The sequence below is a fragment of the Nicotiana tabacum genome, chromosome 9, assembly GCF_000715075.1.
Source record: "Nicotiana tabacum cultivar K326 chromosome 9, ASM71507v2, whole genome shotgun sequence".
NCBI lineage: Eukaryota > Viridiplantae > Streptophyta > Magnoliopsida > Solanales > Solanaceae > Nicotiana > Nicotiana tabacum.
The window spans coordinates 2,078,387-2,098,902 of NC_134088.1; the positions used below are offsets into that span (position 1 = coordinate 2,078,387).

Genomic DNA, 20,516 nt, shown 5'->3' on the forward strand with positions numbered 1-20,516 from the left:
CATGTGTTACTAAAAAAATTCTCCAATTATAATATTTTAATAGATCATATGTTTGTCAATTTTTTCCAAATTTACTAAATATATATTCACTTATCAAAGCTTTATCTATAATTTTAACAAAGTAAGATTGAAATAATATTCATGTAACAAAAAAAACCCGAAAACCCGAAAAACCCGACAAAACCGAACCAATCCAAACCGATATAGTTGGTTTGGTTCGGTTTTGACAAAAACCGGAGCAACCCGGTCCATGTACACCCCTACCTTCTGCTTACACTATTTCTTTGTGAATGCTCTGCTTTGCTCTTTGTCGCGCTGGTTAGCTTGGGCGCTAATGGTATTTTATGTTTAGAATATCTAGACTAATGACAATCTTCCTTACTTGAATTGGAATCTTAAGCGGCTCAATTCCGATCTTCACTGGTCTGAGACGACCCTCTGTTCAAGAAAAGTGTTGAAATAGATTTTATAAAATAAATAATTGCATGGGTACTGCTAAAATTGATAATAACAGTTGATGTGTAAAAAGGTGTGTTGATAAGCAATTTTCGAGAAGTCATGGCCCTAGCTGCTCAAATTCTCGACATTGCACGTTTCCCATTTGGCTAAACCACCACCTCAGGCTAATCCCTTTGCCTGTGGTCAGAGGCGGACCAAGAAATTTAATGCGACGGGGTACATTATTCTGTTCAATCAGTGCCCCCTAAAGACTTTTAGGGTTAAGGGTGCCAAGTAATTTAAATTAACCATTTTCAAGGTATACACATATATACAAAATTTCTGCCGAAATTTACGGGGTCCGGTGACCCCTCAACCTAAGCCGTAGGTCCGCCTCTGCCTGTAGCACTTACTCAAGTTAGAGTTTTGCCCCAGTAATTCCTTTAAGTTTTATTCTTGCGAACGTACTCCCCAGACGGGATACTTAATGCATGAGCTATAGTACAACACAGGTTGATACGCACAACGCCTAGTATTCATTGTTCACGGCTAGGATTACTGGGGTATCTAATCCAATCAATTTTTCGAAAATATATTATATTATACTTCATTGATAATAGTCAAAAATCTTGGGGCATATGTTATTCTTGCAATTTTGGTGAATACTGTCGTACGAATATCAGACACTGAATATCTCACTTCGGTCGAACGGATTGATTATTGACATGCGTTTAAAACTATTTACAAAACGTGTAAACTAAAAAGTATATTTACAAGGAGAAGACAAACGACTAAAATGGAAAGAGAGGGAGTTTAGAATTTTGTTTTGGTAAGGTTATTAGGGGATAACATAAAACACTAAGGATTAAATAGTAAAAAATTGTTGAAATAAAAATGCTCATTAGTTTAAAAATTTATAAAAGCTAAGATGGGAGATTTATAAGAGGTTTTCTATGGTAGATTTAGTTTTGTAATTCATTACTGTTGTTATTTTGATTATATGATCTTTTTTCGCATGAGATTAATATAAATATAACTTAAGAAGTCTGTAAATAAAAAATAAAAGATCTTTATAGGGTCGTGCCAAATAATAAAAAGTTGTGAACCGTGACAAACAATATAAAAAAAGGACAGTTCGGTGTACAACACATTTCACGTTCACATAGAGTTTGGTAAGGGATCGCACCTTAACAGGGTATGATATAGATAACCTATCCTAATGCAGGCATCAATGACTAATTCCACATCTCAAATTCGTAACCAATAGATTATACGGGGACAACTTGACCGTCACAGAAAAGCATGCACCAAAAAGATAGTCTAAAAGCTTAGGGACTCATCTTCCAAACCAAACAAATATAAACAAAATCTATATAGATTTTGAACCTTTTTCATTATACCAAGACTTTTGGCATGTCATGTATAAAATATAACAAAAGGATAAGAAATTACTAGCAACTAAGCACGCCATATGAACAATCTATTTTTAATTTTATCTTTACCAACAGCTTCTGTTTTGTCCATATTAGAAAAAACCTCTCTATCTTATTAGAAAATTCAAAAAATGAGAAGAATTTAGCATATTTAATTATGATCACGAGTTCAAGTCATAGAAGCCAGAGGCGGAAGCACATGATGAGTTAAGGGGTCACAAGCACCCGAAAATTTCGGCTAAAAGTCCATATATACTTGCAAATATTTTCAAAAAATAATAAGATATTATCATAGGCCACAATGTTTTCAAAAAATAATAGTAAGATAATATCATTGGCCACCGTGCCATTCTTTATGAGCAGTGATAAATTTATATTGAATGTGATAATATCCCACGACCACCGAATCCTGGATCCGCCTCTAACAAAGGCAATCACTAATACTTACACTAGAAAAACTGTTTACATCACACCTCTTATAGTACGATCCTTCTCCGAATGTTATGTGAATGCAAAATATCTTATGCATCGGACTGTCTTTTTATATGGTATAAAATACTGTGTTGAAACTTAGAGACATAACATCCAAAAGTGGTTCATAAGAAGAAGCAAAATCTTGGAACATTGTTGAAATAGTCCTGTATTCTCTATTTGAATATGCTTTAGTATGCCCCATTTTGAATTGTTTTCAAGAAAATGGATAAGATTTGGGATTTATCCAATTGAGGACTTCTTGTAATTCTATATATTCCAAATTTTGTAATTAGATATGTCACATTTCAAGTCCAAGTTCACTAAATGCAAAATGTTAGGTTCCGACCCTAGCGAAAGCTCAGACAAGCAAAGTGATCGGAAAAATCATTACTAACATCAAGATTGTTACAATCTATATCGATCTCTAAAAAAACTTCGATGATTATATAATTAATACATAAACTTAATCGCTTTCAGCGTCAACTTAACCACTTAATCGCTTTCAGCGTCAACTTTAGTTGACCACTTAATCGCTTTTAGTGTCAACTTGACCACTTATTCGCTTTTAGCGTCAACTTTGGTTGACCTATGACAACGCAACTCCAACAGAAGATCAAGTCATCTATATACAGCCAAACTTCTCTATAACAACCTTGTTTGTTTCGACAATTTTTCGTTGCTATTGTGAAATGTTGTTAGACAAAACATATATTATACATAACATGAAAAATGGTCCCAATAAGAACTTGACCGTTATAGTGAAATGTTATTATAGAGACTTTTATAGAAAGGTCTGATAGAGTATGATCTGTTGAATTAAGATGATTATGCCAAAGATCCAAATGACCGTGTATAAAATTTACCAAAAAATGTACTACTTTCACCTTTAAGAACCTTTAACTACACCGAGTATAACTACCCAAGCAAGTCATAGAGTAAACTATGAACCAAGAAAATGGCTAAATTTGCAATTCCTAAAAGGTGTCATGAAATGCAAATTTTGCTGAAAACTATCTATGTTTCCTTCAACTGACTTCTATGAAAGTTTCTATACAAAAGCTGTATGACTAACTATGGAGTAATGACTTCAGTAGAGGATTGATGTACCGGAGATTTAGGCGGTAGCTGCACTGCGGCGGTAGCGGCTGAAAGGCCTTGAAGCATTTTTATAACTTCAGTTGGATCATCAAGATAGTACTTCGCCATACTCGGCTTCTGCCCAACGGTGCAAGCAAAGACTTCTGCTTTATCAGGCAGAGAGTTATTAGCTAAAGAACTTGCAATGCTCTCGAACATGTCCTCGTCCGATCTGTCATCGCCTACGCACAACACGAAGTCGGGTGCCTTTCCCCTGCTTTGCATTGATGCCAATAGATTCTCAAAAACTAGACCTTTGCTTACATCCTGCAATATATAATATATATACATACACACAGGATCAGCAACATGTGAATTAATATAGTTTGAAATACGATTGGAATTAGGCATCCGTTTTGTACGTACCTGTGGTTTCACCTCAACAATGTGTTGGCCTCTTTTAACAACCACTGGCTCGTTAGCAAGCACGCTCTCGAGGTGATCGAGGAGCTCTTTCGCTTGCCAAGCGCCAAAGTCGGGGCCAGCATGTTGATGATGCCACACGAGGGCACTTTCCTTCTGCTCGATCGACGAACCATCTGTTGCCTCCGTGTAGCGCTCCATAATAGGCAACACTATTTTTTTCCAGTCAAGATCTGCAGCTACCGGACGAGATTCCCACTCGGAATCCTTACTCCACCTTAATGAAATATAAAGCAATTGAAACATGAATATTAGTAGATAATGATAAAAACTCTAATCTTGAATTACAAATTGAAGTGTTAGAGCAATTGTTACCTAGTGAAATATCCATGTTCTGCTGATAGGCCGAGTCTCGGACACGGAGAGAACCACTTGCTAAGTGTATCCTTTCCTCTGCCACTCACGATAAACACTACGTTCTTTGGATCACTGCATAAACCATTCAGAATTGAGATGTCATCTTCACTCGGGGTTTTGTCCACACTCTCCTCCGACAGCATAGTACCGTCATAATCGAGCAGGATAAGCCTGTTGTTTGTCCTGTTATAAGCAGAGACAATGTGCTCTACCGATAGCTTCCTGAAGTTAGGCCCGAGGGCGACAACTCTGAAGCCAAGACCAAGGCCAATACCCCAACATCTCTTGTGAAAATGCTCGGAACAAGCTCTCTTGAGGTCCTGATCGAAACTCCTCGCCCAATACGCAACATCATGAGAAGAAACATACTTGTAATGCTTCTCGTGGCGCAATTCTTTCTCCGAATCATTCATTGTGGCTGCTGAAAACATAGCATTTGATACACTTTCAATGTCCCACGGATTAACCCTGATCGCCCCACTAAGAGACGGGGAGCAGCCAATGAATTCAGAAACAATAATCACACTCTTTCGTGACGCTGCAGAACTATCGATCCCCAACGCCTTATCCAAATTATCGCTGCTCTGCCTAGAAACCGTATACTCATAAGGCACCAAATTCATCCCATCTCTAACAGCATTAACAACAACACACTCAGAAATCGCATAGTGTGCAATCTTATCCTGCGTTGAAACCGGACCATTAACACAAACAATCGGCTCATACCCCGGTTTCCCATATTTCTTATTAATTTCACTAGCAATTCTCTTAACCTCTTCTTCAACCTCTTGAATATCACTCCCTCTACTTCTCGGAGGGTTCGTAATCTGAACCAAAACCACTTTCCCTCTCAACCGAGGCGTTTGATCCAATAGATGTCCCATCGCTAAAAACTTCAAACCAATCCCTTTAAACATATCCATATCATCAATACCTAACATCAAAATTTTCCCCTCATACTTCTCTTTCAATTCCTTCGCCTTCTTCCCCGTATCCGCCAACGACATAACATTTTGGATCTGTCCCATATGAATACCAACCGGAAGTATTTTAATCGTAACCGTTCTACCAAAATACTCAATACCAATATAACCCCTTTTGGATTGATAATCCAAACCCAACATCCTACTACAACATGACAAAAAATGCCTAGCATAATCAAAAGTCTGAAATCCAACAAGATCACAATTCAACAAAGCTCTTAATATCTCATCTCTAACAGGCAAAGTTCTGTATATTTCAGATGATGGAAATGGACTATGTAGGAAAAATCCAACCTTAATTCTATTATATTTTTTCCTTAACATAGTTGGTAAAATCATAAGATGATAATCTTGAATCCAAACATAATCTTCATCTGGATTAATTACCTCATAAACTTTATCAGCAAAAATTTTATTTGCTGATACATAAGCCAACCAACATTTCCTATCAAATCTAACACCTTGACTTGATGTTATAGGCAACATATAATGAAATAAAGGCCATAAATAATGCTTACAAAAACCATGATAATACTTATTAATTAATTCCAATGATAAAAAAGTTGGTACACACCTAAATTTATCCCATAAAAATTGCGCCACTTCTTCTTGATCAACAACTTCAACTTCAGCTTTCAAACATCCAACATAAATAATCTCCAAATCTTGTGATAAACCATCTTTTAGCTGCAAAATTAATGTATCTAAAGCAAATTTATCCCATTCAAAACACCATTTTTTCCCATCTTTATAAGCTTTTATTGGTAACTGATTTGCTACAATAATTCTCCTCTCATTTTTTTTCACTTCTTTATTTTCTTCTTCAAAATCTGATATAATTCCTGGAACATTCATTACTTTTGGAATTCTTGCTCTATCAATAACAGAATAATCATCAAGATTTAGCAAATTGAAACAAGATCTTGACAACATAATTACAACAACAAAAACTTGGGTATGAAAGATTTTAAGATAAAGTTGAGAACTTTATACCATAAAAAAACCAAGAAAAATAGCAAACTCCAAGAATTCTTGAATTTCAAATGGAGAAAGAAAAAGGGGGAGAAAAGGGTGTTATGAATATGATTTTACTGTGTGTGTGTGTGTGTTTTGGGCTATTTATCGGAGGGTGTTACAAATGAAAAGTGTGTAGTTAATGAAAAAACAAGAAGTATATAAGAGTTTCATGAAGATACAAATATGGAAACCTAATTAAAACTTAAAAGTCTTATATATATTAGTGTGTGTGTGTGTAATTTTTCTACACAAGGAAGGTGGTGGTGATGAGGATAAGAACGAAAGGGAACAAGACCGACTTTACACCAATATGGGTACTACGTAAATGGGTTTAAGAAGGTTTGAGATTTTGTGGGGTGGGGGGGGATGGGGGGTGGGGTTGGGTGGAGGGGGTGGTGGGGTAGGTGGTGTATTTATGGAAGGCTAAGATTTGACTAGCTATATTTTTGGATGGTCAAGATTTGACTAGATTATATATTTTTATTCCTCATATATATCTTGAATGAGATCTTTTCCTTTTCTTTCTTCTTAATCTATTTGTGTAGTTGTAACGTTTCTCTTTCTATAAAATCTTTGTATTCTCTCTCTCTATATCTAATGTTGTGTGTATAATATGTGGGTCAATATTTTTATGTAAATAATTATTAATGGGAGGGGCTAATTTATTACGATTATTAGGTCACATGTTAGATAACGTGGTCTTTTTTTACACGAAATTTTTCTAGTGGTGCTTATTGATTTTAATGAGTTTAAATACTACCATCCGTCCTAATTTATGTATAGGTATTTGAATTTCGAGAATCAAATAAATTATTATTTAATTATATTTTTATATATTTTAAATTATTAATTATTGTGAATTATAATATTTTTTACGTAATTTTTAAATATCTAAACTTTATTTCAAAAAATTAAAAAAAATTATATTCTAATGCACGATCAAAATTAATAAATTTGAATATCGAAAATAAAAAATATCACAAAAATTGAGATGGAGGATCTATAATATACTTCTTGGAAAATTACATCTAATTTGTTGTCTTTTCCACTTTTTGATTTAATTTTAGTATGGATAAAACCAACATCATTATCAATATTTGACTAAATAAGGAAAAAGAAATTTTAAAAAAACGGGGAAAATAATTTGTTTGAGAAAATTATAATGGTGACACACAAATCACAATCATAATATTTGAGTAAGTTGTCAGAGGTTGTTTTGAGGAAAGTAAATATATTGCAATCTTATTCACAGATCTAATTTTATAAAGTTATGTAATGACTAAAAAATTTAACTTAGACAATTATGTTGCTGTGTTGTATCCGATTGTCTATTTTATAAAGATATGTAATGACTAAAAAACTTAACTTAGACAATTATGTTTCTTTGTTGTATCTGATCTGTCTGTTTTGACTGTATTTTTTTCAAAATATAATATTATGATTGCGTGCCAACATTATCTTTAATTTTTTAAAAAATTTAAAATACAAATTTCAAATTTCAAATTATGAATAAAGATAATGTTGGCTCGCAATCATAATATGTTTGAGTAAGTTGTTAGAGATAAGGGAAATAAAGTTATGTAATGACTAACAAAACTTAACTTAGACAATTATGTAGCTACCAAATAACAATTGGTTGCTTTGTTGTATCCGATCTGTTTGTTTTGACGGTATTTTTTTTCAAAATATAATATTATGATTGAGCAGCCAACATTATTTTTATTTATAGAATCTAAAAAACAAATTTCAAATTTCAAATTATGAATAAAAATAATATTGGCGTGCAATCATAATATATTTGAGTAAGTTGTTAGAGATTAGGGAAATAAAGTTATGTAAAGACTAAAAAAAAACGTAGACAATTATGTAGCTACCAAATAACAATTGGTTGCTTTGTTGTATCCGACCTGTCTGTTTTGATCGTATTTTTTTCAAAATATAATGTTATGATTGCGCGTCAAAATTATCTTTATTTTTTAAAAAGTTTAAAAAATAAATTTTGAATTTTAAATTATGAATAAAGATAATGTTGGCGCGCAATCATATTATGTTTGAGTAAGTTATTAGAGATTAGGGGAAAAATATTATTATGATCTTACTTATAGATATTGTTTTGTAAAATTATATAATGACCAAAAAGAAAACAGATTAGCAAATTATGTAGCTACAAAATAACAGTTGGTTGCTTTGTTGTATCCGCCTGTCTGTTTTGATAGTATATTTTTCAAAATATAATATTATGATTGCATGTCAACGTTATCTTTATTTTTTTAAAATTTGAAAAACAAACTTTGAAATTCAAATTATGAATAAAGATAATGTTGACGCACAATCATGATATGTTTGAGTAAGTTGTTAGAGATTAGAGAAAAATTTATATTATGATCATACTTATAGATATTATTTTGCAAAGTTATATAATGACCAAAAGAAAATAGAGCAAATTATGTAGCTAACAAATACCAATTGGTTGTTGTATCTGATCTATTTGTTTTGACTGTATTTTTTCAAAATATACTACTTCTATTATGATTCGCGCCCACATTATCTTTATTAAAACAAATTTTGAATTTCAAATTATAAATACAGATAATTTTGGCTCGCAAAACATGTTTGAGTAAGTTGTTAGAAATTAGGAAAAAAATATATTATGATCTTACTTATAGATATCATATAAAGTTATATAATGACCAAAAAGAAAATATATTAGCAAATTATGTAGCTAACAAATAACAATTGGTTGCTTTATCGAATCCGATCTGTTTGTTCAGTAGTTTAAATAAATTTTTCATTTCAAATTATGAACAAAGTTTTCAAAAACCACCCCATGAAATGAATTGTTGAAATTGAGAGAAATTTAGATTAATTCATCGAATATTTTTTTTCTAAATCTAATTGCAAAAGAAATTACGCATGCAATGGCTTACGACATTTGGCTTATTATATACAGCTAAAACAATTCCATATTTGTAACTTGAAATAATTTAAAAAAAGGTGATCAAATGTACTACCTTTTTTGCTTATTATCAAAAAATATCATTAATAAGTATTAAGATATTTCAGTGGTTTCTTATCCATTTGAAATTCAATGTTTAAGGAAAAGAATTTTCTTTTTTCACGTTTTTGTTTATTTATATGGATAAAACCGATATCATTTTCAACATTTGACAAAAGAAGAAAAAAGAAAAATATATAAAAATAATTGTTTTAAGAAAAATGAAAATGACGGCGCACATTAATAATGTTTGAGTAAGTTGTTATTTGGGGAAGGTAAATATATCCTTATCTTACTCACAATTTCGTGGAGTTTTATAATGATAAAAAATTAAAAAATAAATAGTAATGATGTAGCACACAAAACTAAATTGCTTTGATTGATCTCTTATCATATTTGTGATTGAATTTATTTGCAAAGCAATTACAATTTAACTTAAGATATTTGTCTTACTATCTATTGTTAGAAAAATACATATTTGTAAGTTGTAACATGATAATAGGATTATAGCAATAGAGTTTTATATCATATCATAATCGGAGATTTATCTACCGATTATTCCAAATATTTTAATCTTAACATCCGTTATACTTTAGGTCCATTATATATCTTTCATGTTAATAAATCGTCTCATACTTTCTCTTAATCTTAATAGAGCTCCAACTTTAAATATAACATATGATAATTTTAAATTGTGGTACAAGATAAAAGGGTAAATTTTAACATTTTTTTCCTGAAGTATTTAAACACTTGGAATCTACTTACCTGGTCTATGATGGAATTTCGTTAAATTAAGAAAAATATGCGACAATTTAATTTGCTATCGGCTAGGGTATGAATCACTCTAAATTAAAGTGTAACAAAGGATATAATTAAGATTTTCTTTTTTTTTAATCGATAAGGATCACTTAATTTATCTTACAAAGATTACAACTTCTTAACATTTTATTTTTGCACTCGGAAGATACACCAACTAAATAAATACATAATATGCATATGTGTCATCACATACACATGTATCACTAGACCATAATTAATTAATTCATATTTAATATTTATTTAACACTTAATTGCAATAAATTAAAACAATTTAATATAAATACTTGGCGTAAGTGCTTATTTTTTTCCCGTATAATACCTACCAAGAGGTATAGTACTATTTTAAAAGGATTTTCTTGTATAATTAATTGGTCTCAACAACTTCACCTTGATCTATTAAACCAATTAAGTCTTTAGCAACGGGAAGAATTAAATAGAGAAGCTATTAATTAAATGTGAAAAATGTGATAATGAATAGGAAAATAACGGATGATGATAATTTAAAAGGAAAGAATAGGTTTTAACAAAGATAAAATAGTACACAATGTTGTGGCCAATACAAAACGTAGTCAATGAAGTAGGCGAAAAACCATGAAATATTCAGTTCAAATCTTATCTGACACAAAAAAAAGGTAAATGCTTCTCATCTGTCCAAGCCTTTTAGATCATGGGTTCGAGCCGTAAAAATAACTACTCATACTTGCATTAGGTTAGATTGTCTACATCACATCCCTTGAGGTGTAACTCTTCCCCGACCCTACATGCAGTGATATAGCCACATACATTGAAGTTAGGGAGGTCAATAGAACACCCTTCATCGAAATATTATACTGCTTATATAAAAACTTATATTGTGTGTATAGGCTAAAAATTATTTTTTATACGTGTATATTAAAATACCCTTTGCAAATTTTTTGACTTTGTGAATGTAGGATAGTTTGTGCACCGGGCTGTCCTTTGCCCAAATTTTAATAAATAAAACAATTGATACATGTATAGTCAAAGATATCAGACATATAAAATAATTGAGCTGCGCAAAAACTAATCCGGACACTATCATCAGATAAAGAATGGGAAAATAATACTGTAACACGTTATGGATGCATATCTACTATTTTTTACTTCCTCCGATCCACGATAAGTGACCATTTTATCATTGGCACACCCATTAAGAAAATACGAACTCCTAGAGAAAAAAAAAGATGTATTTTCTAAATTAACCTTAGTTATTTGTTACCTTGACATATTGGAATATGTAAATAAGAGCAAATTTTGAAAAAATAAAATTAATGCCATCTTAATTTTGAACCAAAATAAAAAGGTAAAATGGTCACTTATAGTGGACGGAGGGAGTATAATTTTAATAGATTTTCACATATAAATGTATGTTCCGCGTCAAAAGTACTGAGTTCAGTTGAACTCAACACTCGTTTGCTGCATCTGTCCCTGAATTTCGTCTCATTTGTTCAAGCCTTATAGGTCACAAGTTCGAACTGTGGAAGCAACCACTAACGCTTGCATTAGGTTAGGCTGTTTGTATCACACCTCTTGAGATGCGACCCTTCCTCGACTATACATGAATACGAAATACCTGTAATGATCGGAGATAATAGACATTCGATGAAATAATCGAAATACGCATAAACTGATCCGGATACTACCATCACATAAAGAAGGGAAACTAATACTGTAACACGTTTTTAGAAGGGGGCCTTTTCTCTGTTTTTGGTTTTTAACAGCTGTGACGAGTCGACGCTGCATAATTGGATAAAGAGAAATACAGCTGGGTGCGTAGAGTCAAAGATACCAGTTACAGCAGCGTGTTTGCCTCCTCCCTTCAATGTCGACCAAATTATGACAAGAAGAAAAATAATGTAAAAAGAAAAATATTTTTATTACTTTACTAATTTCATATATATATATATATATATATGTATGAGTCGAGGATCTTTCGAAAACAGCCTCTCTATTCCCTCGGGGTAAGGGTAAGGTTTGCGTACTCACTATCCTCCCCAGACCTCACTTGTGAGATTGCACTCGATTATATATATATATATATATGATCGTGTTTCGCTTGAGATAGAGTGTAAGATATTATTATTTCCAATCTATCTTCAAATATAGTTTAGGATTTTAACACATTAATAAAAATACACTAATTATATGAGAAATTTTCTAAATTAAATTTTACCTCTCTTTAAAATAAGTAATAAGTCTTTCGAAAACAGTCTCTTTACCTCTTCGGAATATGAGTAAGGTCTGCGTACACACTACCCTCTCCAGACCTCAATAGTGGGATTTCACTGGGTTGTTGTTATTATTATTGTTGTTATTGTTTATAATAAGTAATAACTGTTGAGAGGCTTCTTGGTAAATTTTAATTAATAATTTATTTGAGTATGAGTAGGATTCGACAGAAAATAATTAAGCCTTCTTGTTTTTTTTTTTTGTTTTGAAACGACGCTTATTTTAGATCAAATTTATTTGATCAAAGCGATTTTTTTTTTTAATTTCCTAGCCGATATTCAGTATCCATTTTGAGGTCCGACTAATCAGAATTCTTGCTCGGAAGTTCCACGTTGGGTTAATTAAAATGACATTTAAAATAGACCGAATGAAATAATTTAACTTATATAATATGTAATTTAACTTCTATACATTGATATGTATACTAAGTTTTTACAGTAATTAATCACTTCTTCATTGGCTTTAATAATATGTTCTATATCTGTGGATTTTTTAAGTTAACATAGTCAAAAGAGAATTTAACAGTTTCTTTTTTGTTTTTATATGTCCTTCCGTTTTTTTCTAAATTTTGGGACTGATTATTCTGTCTTTTTGCTTCTCCCTCCTAGAAATAATGCCAAACAATCCAAAAGAAAAAAAGTGATCAACGTGAAAATTTTCCACAAGGTCTAAACTGGAATAAAAAAGAATTTTGACGTATAATTTGGAAAAATAATAATTAATGACTTCTTAATTTCTAATGCGACTCCTATTTTCTTAAACTAAACTAATTTGAACAAAACGACAATTATCTTGGACATGAGGTAGTATATTGTTTATCACGTGTTTCATATCTGAAAAGCCTATAATATATATAATAAAAACCCTATATAGTATAATTGCTTGTAGTTTATTACTTTAGATATAGAATTTATGGGTTTTTCGTGGAAGAGTTACTACCTTATAAATTAGATAAGCGATATTTATTTACTAAAAAAATAATATGAATTAGCGACGGACAAAATATGTAGCTAAATAGAAAAATTTATTGCTAATTTTATTTAGCGACAGATTTGCAAGAAATTATATTGGCTACAAGCAATTTAACCACAGATTAGCGACGAATTTCGTCTATATATACACACACACACACACACACAACAACAACAACAACAACAACCACCCAGTAGAATCCCACTAATAGGGTCTGGGGAAGGAAGGATGTACGCAGACCTTACCCTTACCCCGAAGGGATAGAGAGGCTGTTTCCGGGAGACCCTCGGATCAGAGACAATAGATCCCTAACCACAACAGAAACCAGAAAAATAATATCAGCATCGTAAAATACAACAAATAAATGGAAAGGCCAAAATATGAAATACAACAAAAATAAAAATCGCTATCAGACTAATAAAATAATAAAATAAAAATTATGAAACACAACAAAAACCGCTAGCAATCCTAGACAAACACTATCAGACTAGCTGGTGCAACGCGGAGAAACGCTCGACTATCTTCTAACCTACAACCCTAATGCTCGACCTCCACACCTTCCTATCAAAGGCTATGTCCTCGAAAATTTGAAGATGCACGATGTCCTGCCTGATCACCTCGCCCCAGTACTTCTTAGGCCGCCCTCTACCTCTTCTCGTGACTGCCAGAACCAAACGCTCACACCTTCTGACGGGAGCCTTTGGGCTCCTCCTCCGCACGTGCCTGAACCACCTAAGCCTCGCTTCACACATCTTGTCATCCACGGGGGCCACGCCCAACCTCTCCCAAATAACCCCATTCCTAATCTTATACATCCGAGTGTGCCCGACATCCATCTCAACATCCTCATTTCTGCTACTTTCATCTTCTGGATATATGAAATCTTAACTGGCCAACACTCAGCCCCTATATATATTGTTCACTATATTCTTCATTTCACTCCCGATGTAACGGCCATCCCCACCGTTCCAAGAAAATTGCAACTTTAATATACGCTAATTAATGATTATCCAGTAGTTTTGACCGTTAATTAGTAAAATTTTGACTAATTTAATTAGAGAGATTTAAAGTAAAAGATTGGGGGAGGGGAAAAGGATAGGTTATAAAAGGATGAAGTTTTAGACTATGGTATTAACGTTAATGCGGTAAATAAGCGTTTCAATTAATACGTTCCACTTGATTATGTTTAATTGATTTTCATATTAAGGTCAAATTGTATTAATTTATCATAGTTAAAAAAAATATTGTTGACGGTTCAATCTATGTAAAAAAAATTATATTAACACTAGCATGAAAAAAAGGAAAAATAAAATGAAATATAACACTAGGCTGGTGGATGAAAATAGCCAACATAAACTCTAAGAAGAACTCACACTTTTACTTGATTGAACTCTTATTAAATGAAATCTTTATCGTGAAAATTAAGATATTTTAGTTTAAGTACAAAAGTACAATTAGTCTTTTTTTTTTCTTTGTTCAAAAATTTATTATTATAGTTTAAAAACTTTATGTTATCAAATACTCATTACAAATGGATGATGTTTTTGGACCATTTCAAGCTAATTATCTCTCTGTTATTTTGACACAAATTTAATTACTTAGGCACCTATATATATATATATATATATGGTTGATGAAAGCTGGATAAGATCAATTTGACAACTTTTGACAATTTAAAGCTTTTTTCTAGCTTTAGCAGTAATTTTTGACTTTAATGTACTGTTTATTAGATTTGATATTATTATATAAGATCTTCAAGAATCAAGAACAATTAATTTTGACTGTAGCTGTCTCTTTTGGATTTTCATTTTAGTTATGCTTATTTACCAATATGGATAACCAAGAACCACTCCACTCCAACAATAAAGTAAGAAAAAAGAAAGAAAACAAGAAAAATGGACAACCTGCTCCTTATCCAAAAGGAAATATGGCCAATAATGTATTTATAAATTTCATAATATAATCTAAATATATTTTATTATGATTTTGCATAATACTCACCTCACGAAGTAGCTTATGAGTTGAGTTAAATTCAAGATTCATTCTCTTAACGCGGTGACGTGTCATACTCGTGAAAATAACATGGGTTAGCCAGTTTGCTGACAAATAGCCATTTGTAAAGTTATTAAGAAATAGCCATTATTTTAGAAAGTTCCAGCATAATATACTAGATTATGGAGCTCATGCGTATAAACTTCTACAATATTATGTTGGAACTCCAGCACATTATGAAGTTCCAGCACAATATGCTAGAATCTCAAATGTAAAAAATTTGAGCTCCAGCATATTATGCTGAAATTTTTCCGGATGTTTAAGGGTATGTTTGTTTACATTTTATCTTTATATGAAAAAGTGACTAAATTTCGATTACTTTTAAAATTTTAATTATTTTTCAAACCAATTTTAAATTAGGCTATTTCTGTTTTTTTTTCTCGTCCCCATGACCTATACGTATTCTTGGGTTAGCCAGTATCACGCCCCCTTGCTATACGACAATAATTAGTGCACTATATTTTAATATAATATATTCATTAATTAATGAATTTCTCTAATTTTCAAACGACAATGTCCGATATTGACTAGGTCGTTTCTTTTTCTCACAGTACTTCAATAACAAAATAAATAAATAAAAGAAGTCAATATTCCCTACCTAAAAGCATTTTCGAACACAAACATAAGTCCTCCAAGAAAAGAGCACAAACACGCAAAATTATGCTTTTTTCTACAAACACAAAACCTTTTTTTGTTTTTTTTTTCTTTATTAATTTTATTCTCTGGTCGTTCAACCTTGGACGTGTCAAATGTTAATACTATTTCATGAAAATTGGTTTTGTGTTTCATATTGAGCTCCAAATAGGATTTCGTATTGAGCTCCAAATATACGCTATTGGGATGGGATGACTCCTACTAGCTCTCCTCCCCTAAGAACCGCACGTGCGAGTTCCCCCGCATACAGCTCAAGTGGCAAAGGCCCTTTCCTTCGCGCTTGGTAAGCGCTTCGCTGTAGCCAAGCTTACTGCTAGCCTATCGGCTAGAGCCAAGCTTCGACCGTGACTGCTCGTCGCTTCTGGCCGCCTTATTCCGTCACCCGAGATCCAAGTCAGCACCGGCAAAGATCTCTTGATTCCTCGCGGCCGGGCCGGCTTGGAAGCAAGCTACCTCTTGCCTATCTCACCTCCTTCCTTCAGCTGGGTGAGCCTTCGCTTTTTGGATCGTTTTTTGCCCAATGTGGTACCCCCCGTTTTTTGGTTCCCATTGGGTTTACCTTGTTCACAGGTCGACCCTATGGCAGCAAGAAAAGGCGGTCTTGTGCTATACTCCGGTGATCTCTTTCCTACCGAGACACGCAAACTCCCATCGTGTCCCAGATCACATTCCGTGAATCGAAAGGGGAAGCCTACTCATCTATCAGCTCCTCTCGTAGATCGGTGCGGTTTTACGAAGCGTCTAAGCACAGTTCACTCGCGTTGATCAATCAAGAGGGTTGCCGCCACTCCTTAATAAGGTTATCTGTTGTATCACTTCTTGCATTCTGTCCCACGCTTCATACCTCCTCTTTCTTCTTAAGGTAAGATAAAGGGCCAGACATGGTGGGGTAAGAGCATCCAGTCGACAATCTTTTTGGCTTGACCAAGAAGTCTTATGTCCTCCGAGTCGCACGTTTGGACATAAGAAATTTTTCTTTTTTGTTTCCAAAATTTGTTTACTTTTTTTTCGAAATCAGTGTTTATTGATAAAATTTTCAATTTTCACTTGAAGATGCATTTTGGAAATTTTCGAATATTTGAAAAACTCTAAAAAACTATTTTCCAAAATTTTCACTCAAATCACTCACAAAACTTTAAAAACAAGCCAAAATTATATTCATGTCCAAATACAACTCTAATTTTTAAATATCATTTTCACTTAATTTTTTTTCACTTTTTTTTCCCGAAATTTTGCAATTCTTATGTTCAAACGTCCACTAAAAATTAAACCGATTAAGGTTGAACTTAGAATCCGTCTTCTACCAAGTCAACACCACCGCAATGATACTTCCTATATCTCATTTCATGTTCATGCTTTCTTTTTCTTAGCTTGTCCAAAGAAATTTTAAACTTCTCAATTTATTTTTAGTGAGATGGTTTACAATTAATTATTATACAAATTTCAATGGCTTATGTGAAACTACAAATTTTCAAATCCTTAATTCTTTTTAAAACTTCTTATCCGATCAATACATCGACATACACTAGGATAAATAGGTACTATTCTCGAAAATATTTGTGACGCCTAAATAGAGGGTGGAGCGGATGTTGGTGAACAAAGAAAGTTGAGTTCAAATTTTGAGCATATGGCATATTCCAAAGATCCGGGATCGGATGACTCTAAAAGCTAACGGGATGATTATGGTTTATTAGCCTTCTTTCTACTTCAACATCAACTTCGTCGAGACATGATGTGCAACTGGTGATGATCACCCCGAAGCAAGCGCTAGCACTCTTGACAGGCACTTTAGAACCAGCCATCCACCATGGGAAGAGCCGCTTCCCTCTTGCTTGATAGGGGGCATCCATTTACCAGCGCCGAGAACAAGTCAAGCAGGATTAACAGGTCTTTATGATGGCAAATTTATGAAAAAAAGGTACATATGTCACCTTAGACAAATTTCGCATTGGAATATGAGATGAAAGTGAAAAACTTTATATGACATAACACAAATTCACAAGGTTTGAGCTCGATGATAACAAAGAGGAACAAATCCATGAGATTTGTTGTGCCAAAGAAGACAATACTGCAAACTCATAGGTTGAATCAAGATTCTAACTTTATGGATTCTGAATTTTTGAGACCATGACTTCAAGTGCTAATGATTGAGTTCTAGATTAATATTTATACATATTTCATAAATTTCAAAACACCAAAAATATTATTTGAGCAAAAGTTATTGCGTTCAGCTGAACTCATAGTTCGACTTGTGTCTCCGCCCCGACTACAATGGACTTGAAATATCTTCCTAGTCCATGCAGGCACGAGAACCCCACACTTACAACTGGACACGTGTCATGCATAGAAGCCAAACGCGGCAAAGTCCAGTTCGGTCGGGAGAGATGTATAATGTAAATATAATATCACTTCCACTTTTTCGTTTTTGGCGTTGACTCTCTTTTTTTTAGTTTTAAATCCAACACTTCACGCTTTGACGTGTTCAATTACGACATGAGTTTCGGTAACCAAACACGTCACCTAACTAAAATCCTCTATCCCTCACAGGTTCGTTAGTTGAACACGTGGCTATTTTTCGTTGGTTTGTAATGACAGTTGTGTGACAGTAAAGATCTCCGTACTGTTTAGATATTTATTTACTTTTTTATGTCATCTCCTATCCTAAGGTTTCGTTTGGTACGAGGGATAAGGTGGACTATTAAATTTATATTATGTTTGATTGATGGTATAACTTTATCTTGGATAAATTTAGACCTCCAACCAAACACAATATAAATTTAATCTCAAACTTAATCTAAGATATTTTACCTTATCCCATCAAATATGAGATTATTTTATCCCATCTCTCATGTAGTATAAATTAGTCCGTGTACTAAGAGTGGTCGTTAAGTTATTTACTTTCCATGACATGTTTTAAATTTTAATTTTTGATTTACTCTAAGGGGTCGTTTGGTACAATGATGATATTTCAGGATACTCCATGGGATGTCATATTTCATAGGATTAGTTATCCCACCTTGTAATTTGGATAACTAATCTCACTATTTTAGAGGTCGTCTAGTTGGGAAACAAGTTATCCCATGATTAATTATTCCGAGATTAGTTATTCCACCCTCTTATATGGATAAAAAATACTACAATTCCAGGATAACTAATCCAGTGATTAGTTATACCATGATTGTATCCCAACTAAATGTGGGACAAACTCATCTCAAATTTAATCCCGTGATCAATTATCCCTTATTTCTCGTATCAAACGAGCCCTTAGTGCAAAAGTTATCCCAGATTAGCTAATACCCCAAACCAAACATAAGATAAAATTAATTCCAAAATTATTATTCTTATCCCATATACCAAACTACCCCTAATTAATGTGCTTGGTACCACATAACACCCATCGGAAAGTTGTTCTTTGTAGGATTTTTGTTATCACAAGGCTCGCAACCATAACCTCTGATGTTAGAGTTTAAAAAGTTCAAATATTATTTTAATAATTTACTGATAATATTAAATAATTTCATACACATATTAACTAGAAACAAAATTAAAGATGTTAATTTTGACCAAGTTTAGTGATAGCTTTTAAAAAGAATAATGGTTGAATGGTCAAATTGATAGAAAAATATTGTAGTAAAGTATAAAAATTAGAATTGTTTATGTATTTAATTTTGAAACTAGTAAAAAAGTTATAAAATGGAATGATATTTGATATTTTGGATAGTTCCGAACTTAGGAGAGTGTTGTATAAATTAGAACGAGTGGAACAACTACTCTTATATATTATCTTTTTGCAATAAGTCAATTTAGATCTAAAATGTTAGGAGTATTTCTTTTGCATATTTTATGTGACATTTATTCTATATTCTGTCTAAAAAACGAACACTTTTCTGTTTTTCAGAAATTATTTAATCTTAGCAATTTCGTGCCCGTAAACGAGTTTATGTCAGTATGCAATAACAATAACCCAGTGTAATCCCACAAATAGGCTTTGGGAAGGGTACGATGTACGCAGGCTTATCCAATAGGCCCTCGGTTAAAAAAATAAGAGAAGCCTTGGTAGCAAGTAATAGAGTTATGTCTCGTCACTATAACTCTAGTTTTTCTATTTTAATTTATATCTTTCAACTGTTAAATTTATTCCTTTTTGTTTTTCGGTTTCTGTTGGTTGGATTAGATAGTTATCCATTAACAGGCAGACTTGTAGGACCTACCAAAAATAGCCAGATGGCAATTGGGTAAATGGGTCCCACTTTATCCATTCTGAAGAGAGATATTGATGATAACATTTTCCTTATTTTATTTTTGTTTATTAATTCTTGTAATGATTATTATAATTAGGCACTAGAAGGCTAATGTGGCAGTATGAACTAAGGCCGGCTGGGTGGCTCATTGAATAAATGATGTGCTAGTAATTTTATCATAGATTTTCTTTATATATATTTTAAAAGTAAAAGATCCTACACTTTTGTTATGTTCACATTATGAATGTTTATCCAATTTGAAAGACCTTATTGG

The 20,516-nt window shown here is 32.7% G+C and overlaps 1 protein-coding gene across 1 annotated transcript; it reads right to left on the reverse strand.

The window, feature by feature from the left end:
* Positions 1–3,203: 3,203 nt before the first annotated feature.
* Positions 3,204–6,570, reverse strand: LOC107805376 (putative alpha,alpha-trehalose-phosphate synthase [UDP-forming] 11). Its single transcript, XM_016629405.2, has 3 exons — positions 4,221–6,570; positions 3,849–4,122; positions 3,204–3,749 (listed from the first exon to the last, which is right to left on the reverse strand). Exons 1-3 carry the CDS (start codon positions 6,176–6,178, stop codon positions 3,417–3,419), a joined length of 2,565 nt encoding a protein of 854 aa, XP_016484891.1. The 5' UTR covers positions 6,179–6,570; the 3' UTR covers positions 3,204–3,416.
* Between the last annotated feature and the right edge of the window lie 13,946 nt (positions 6,571–20,516).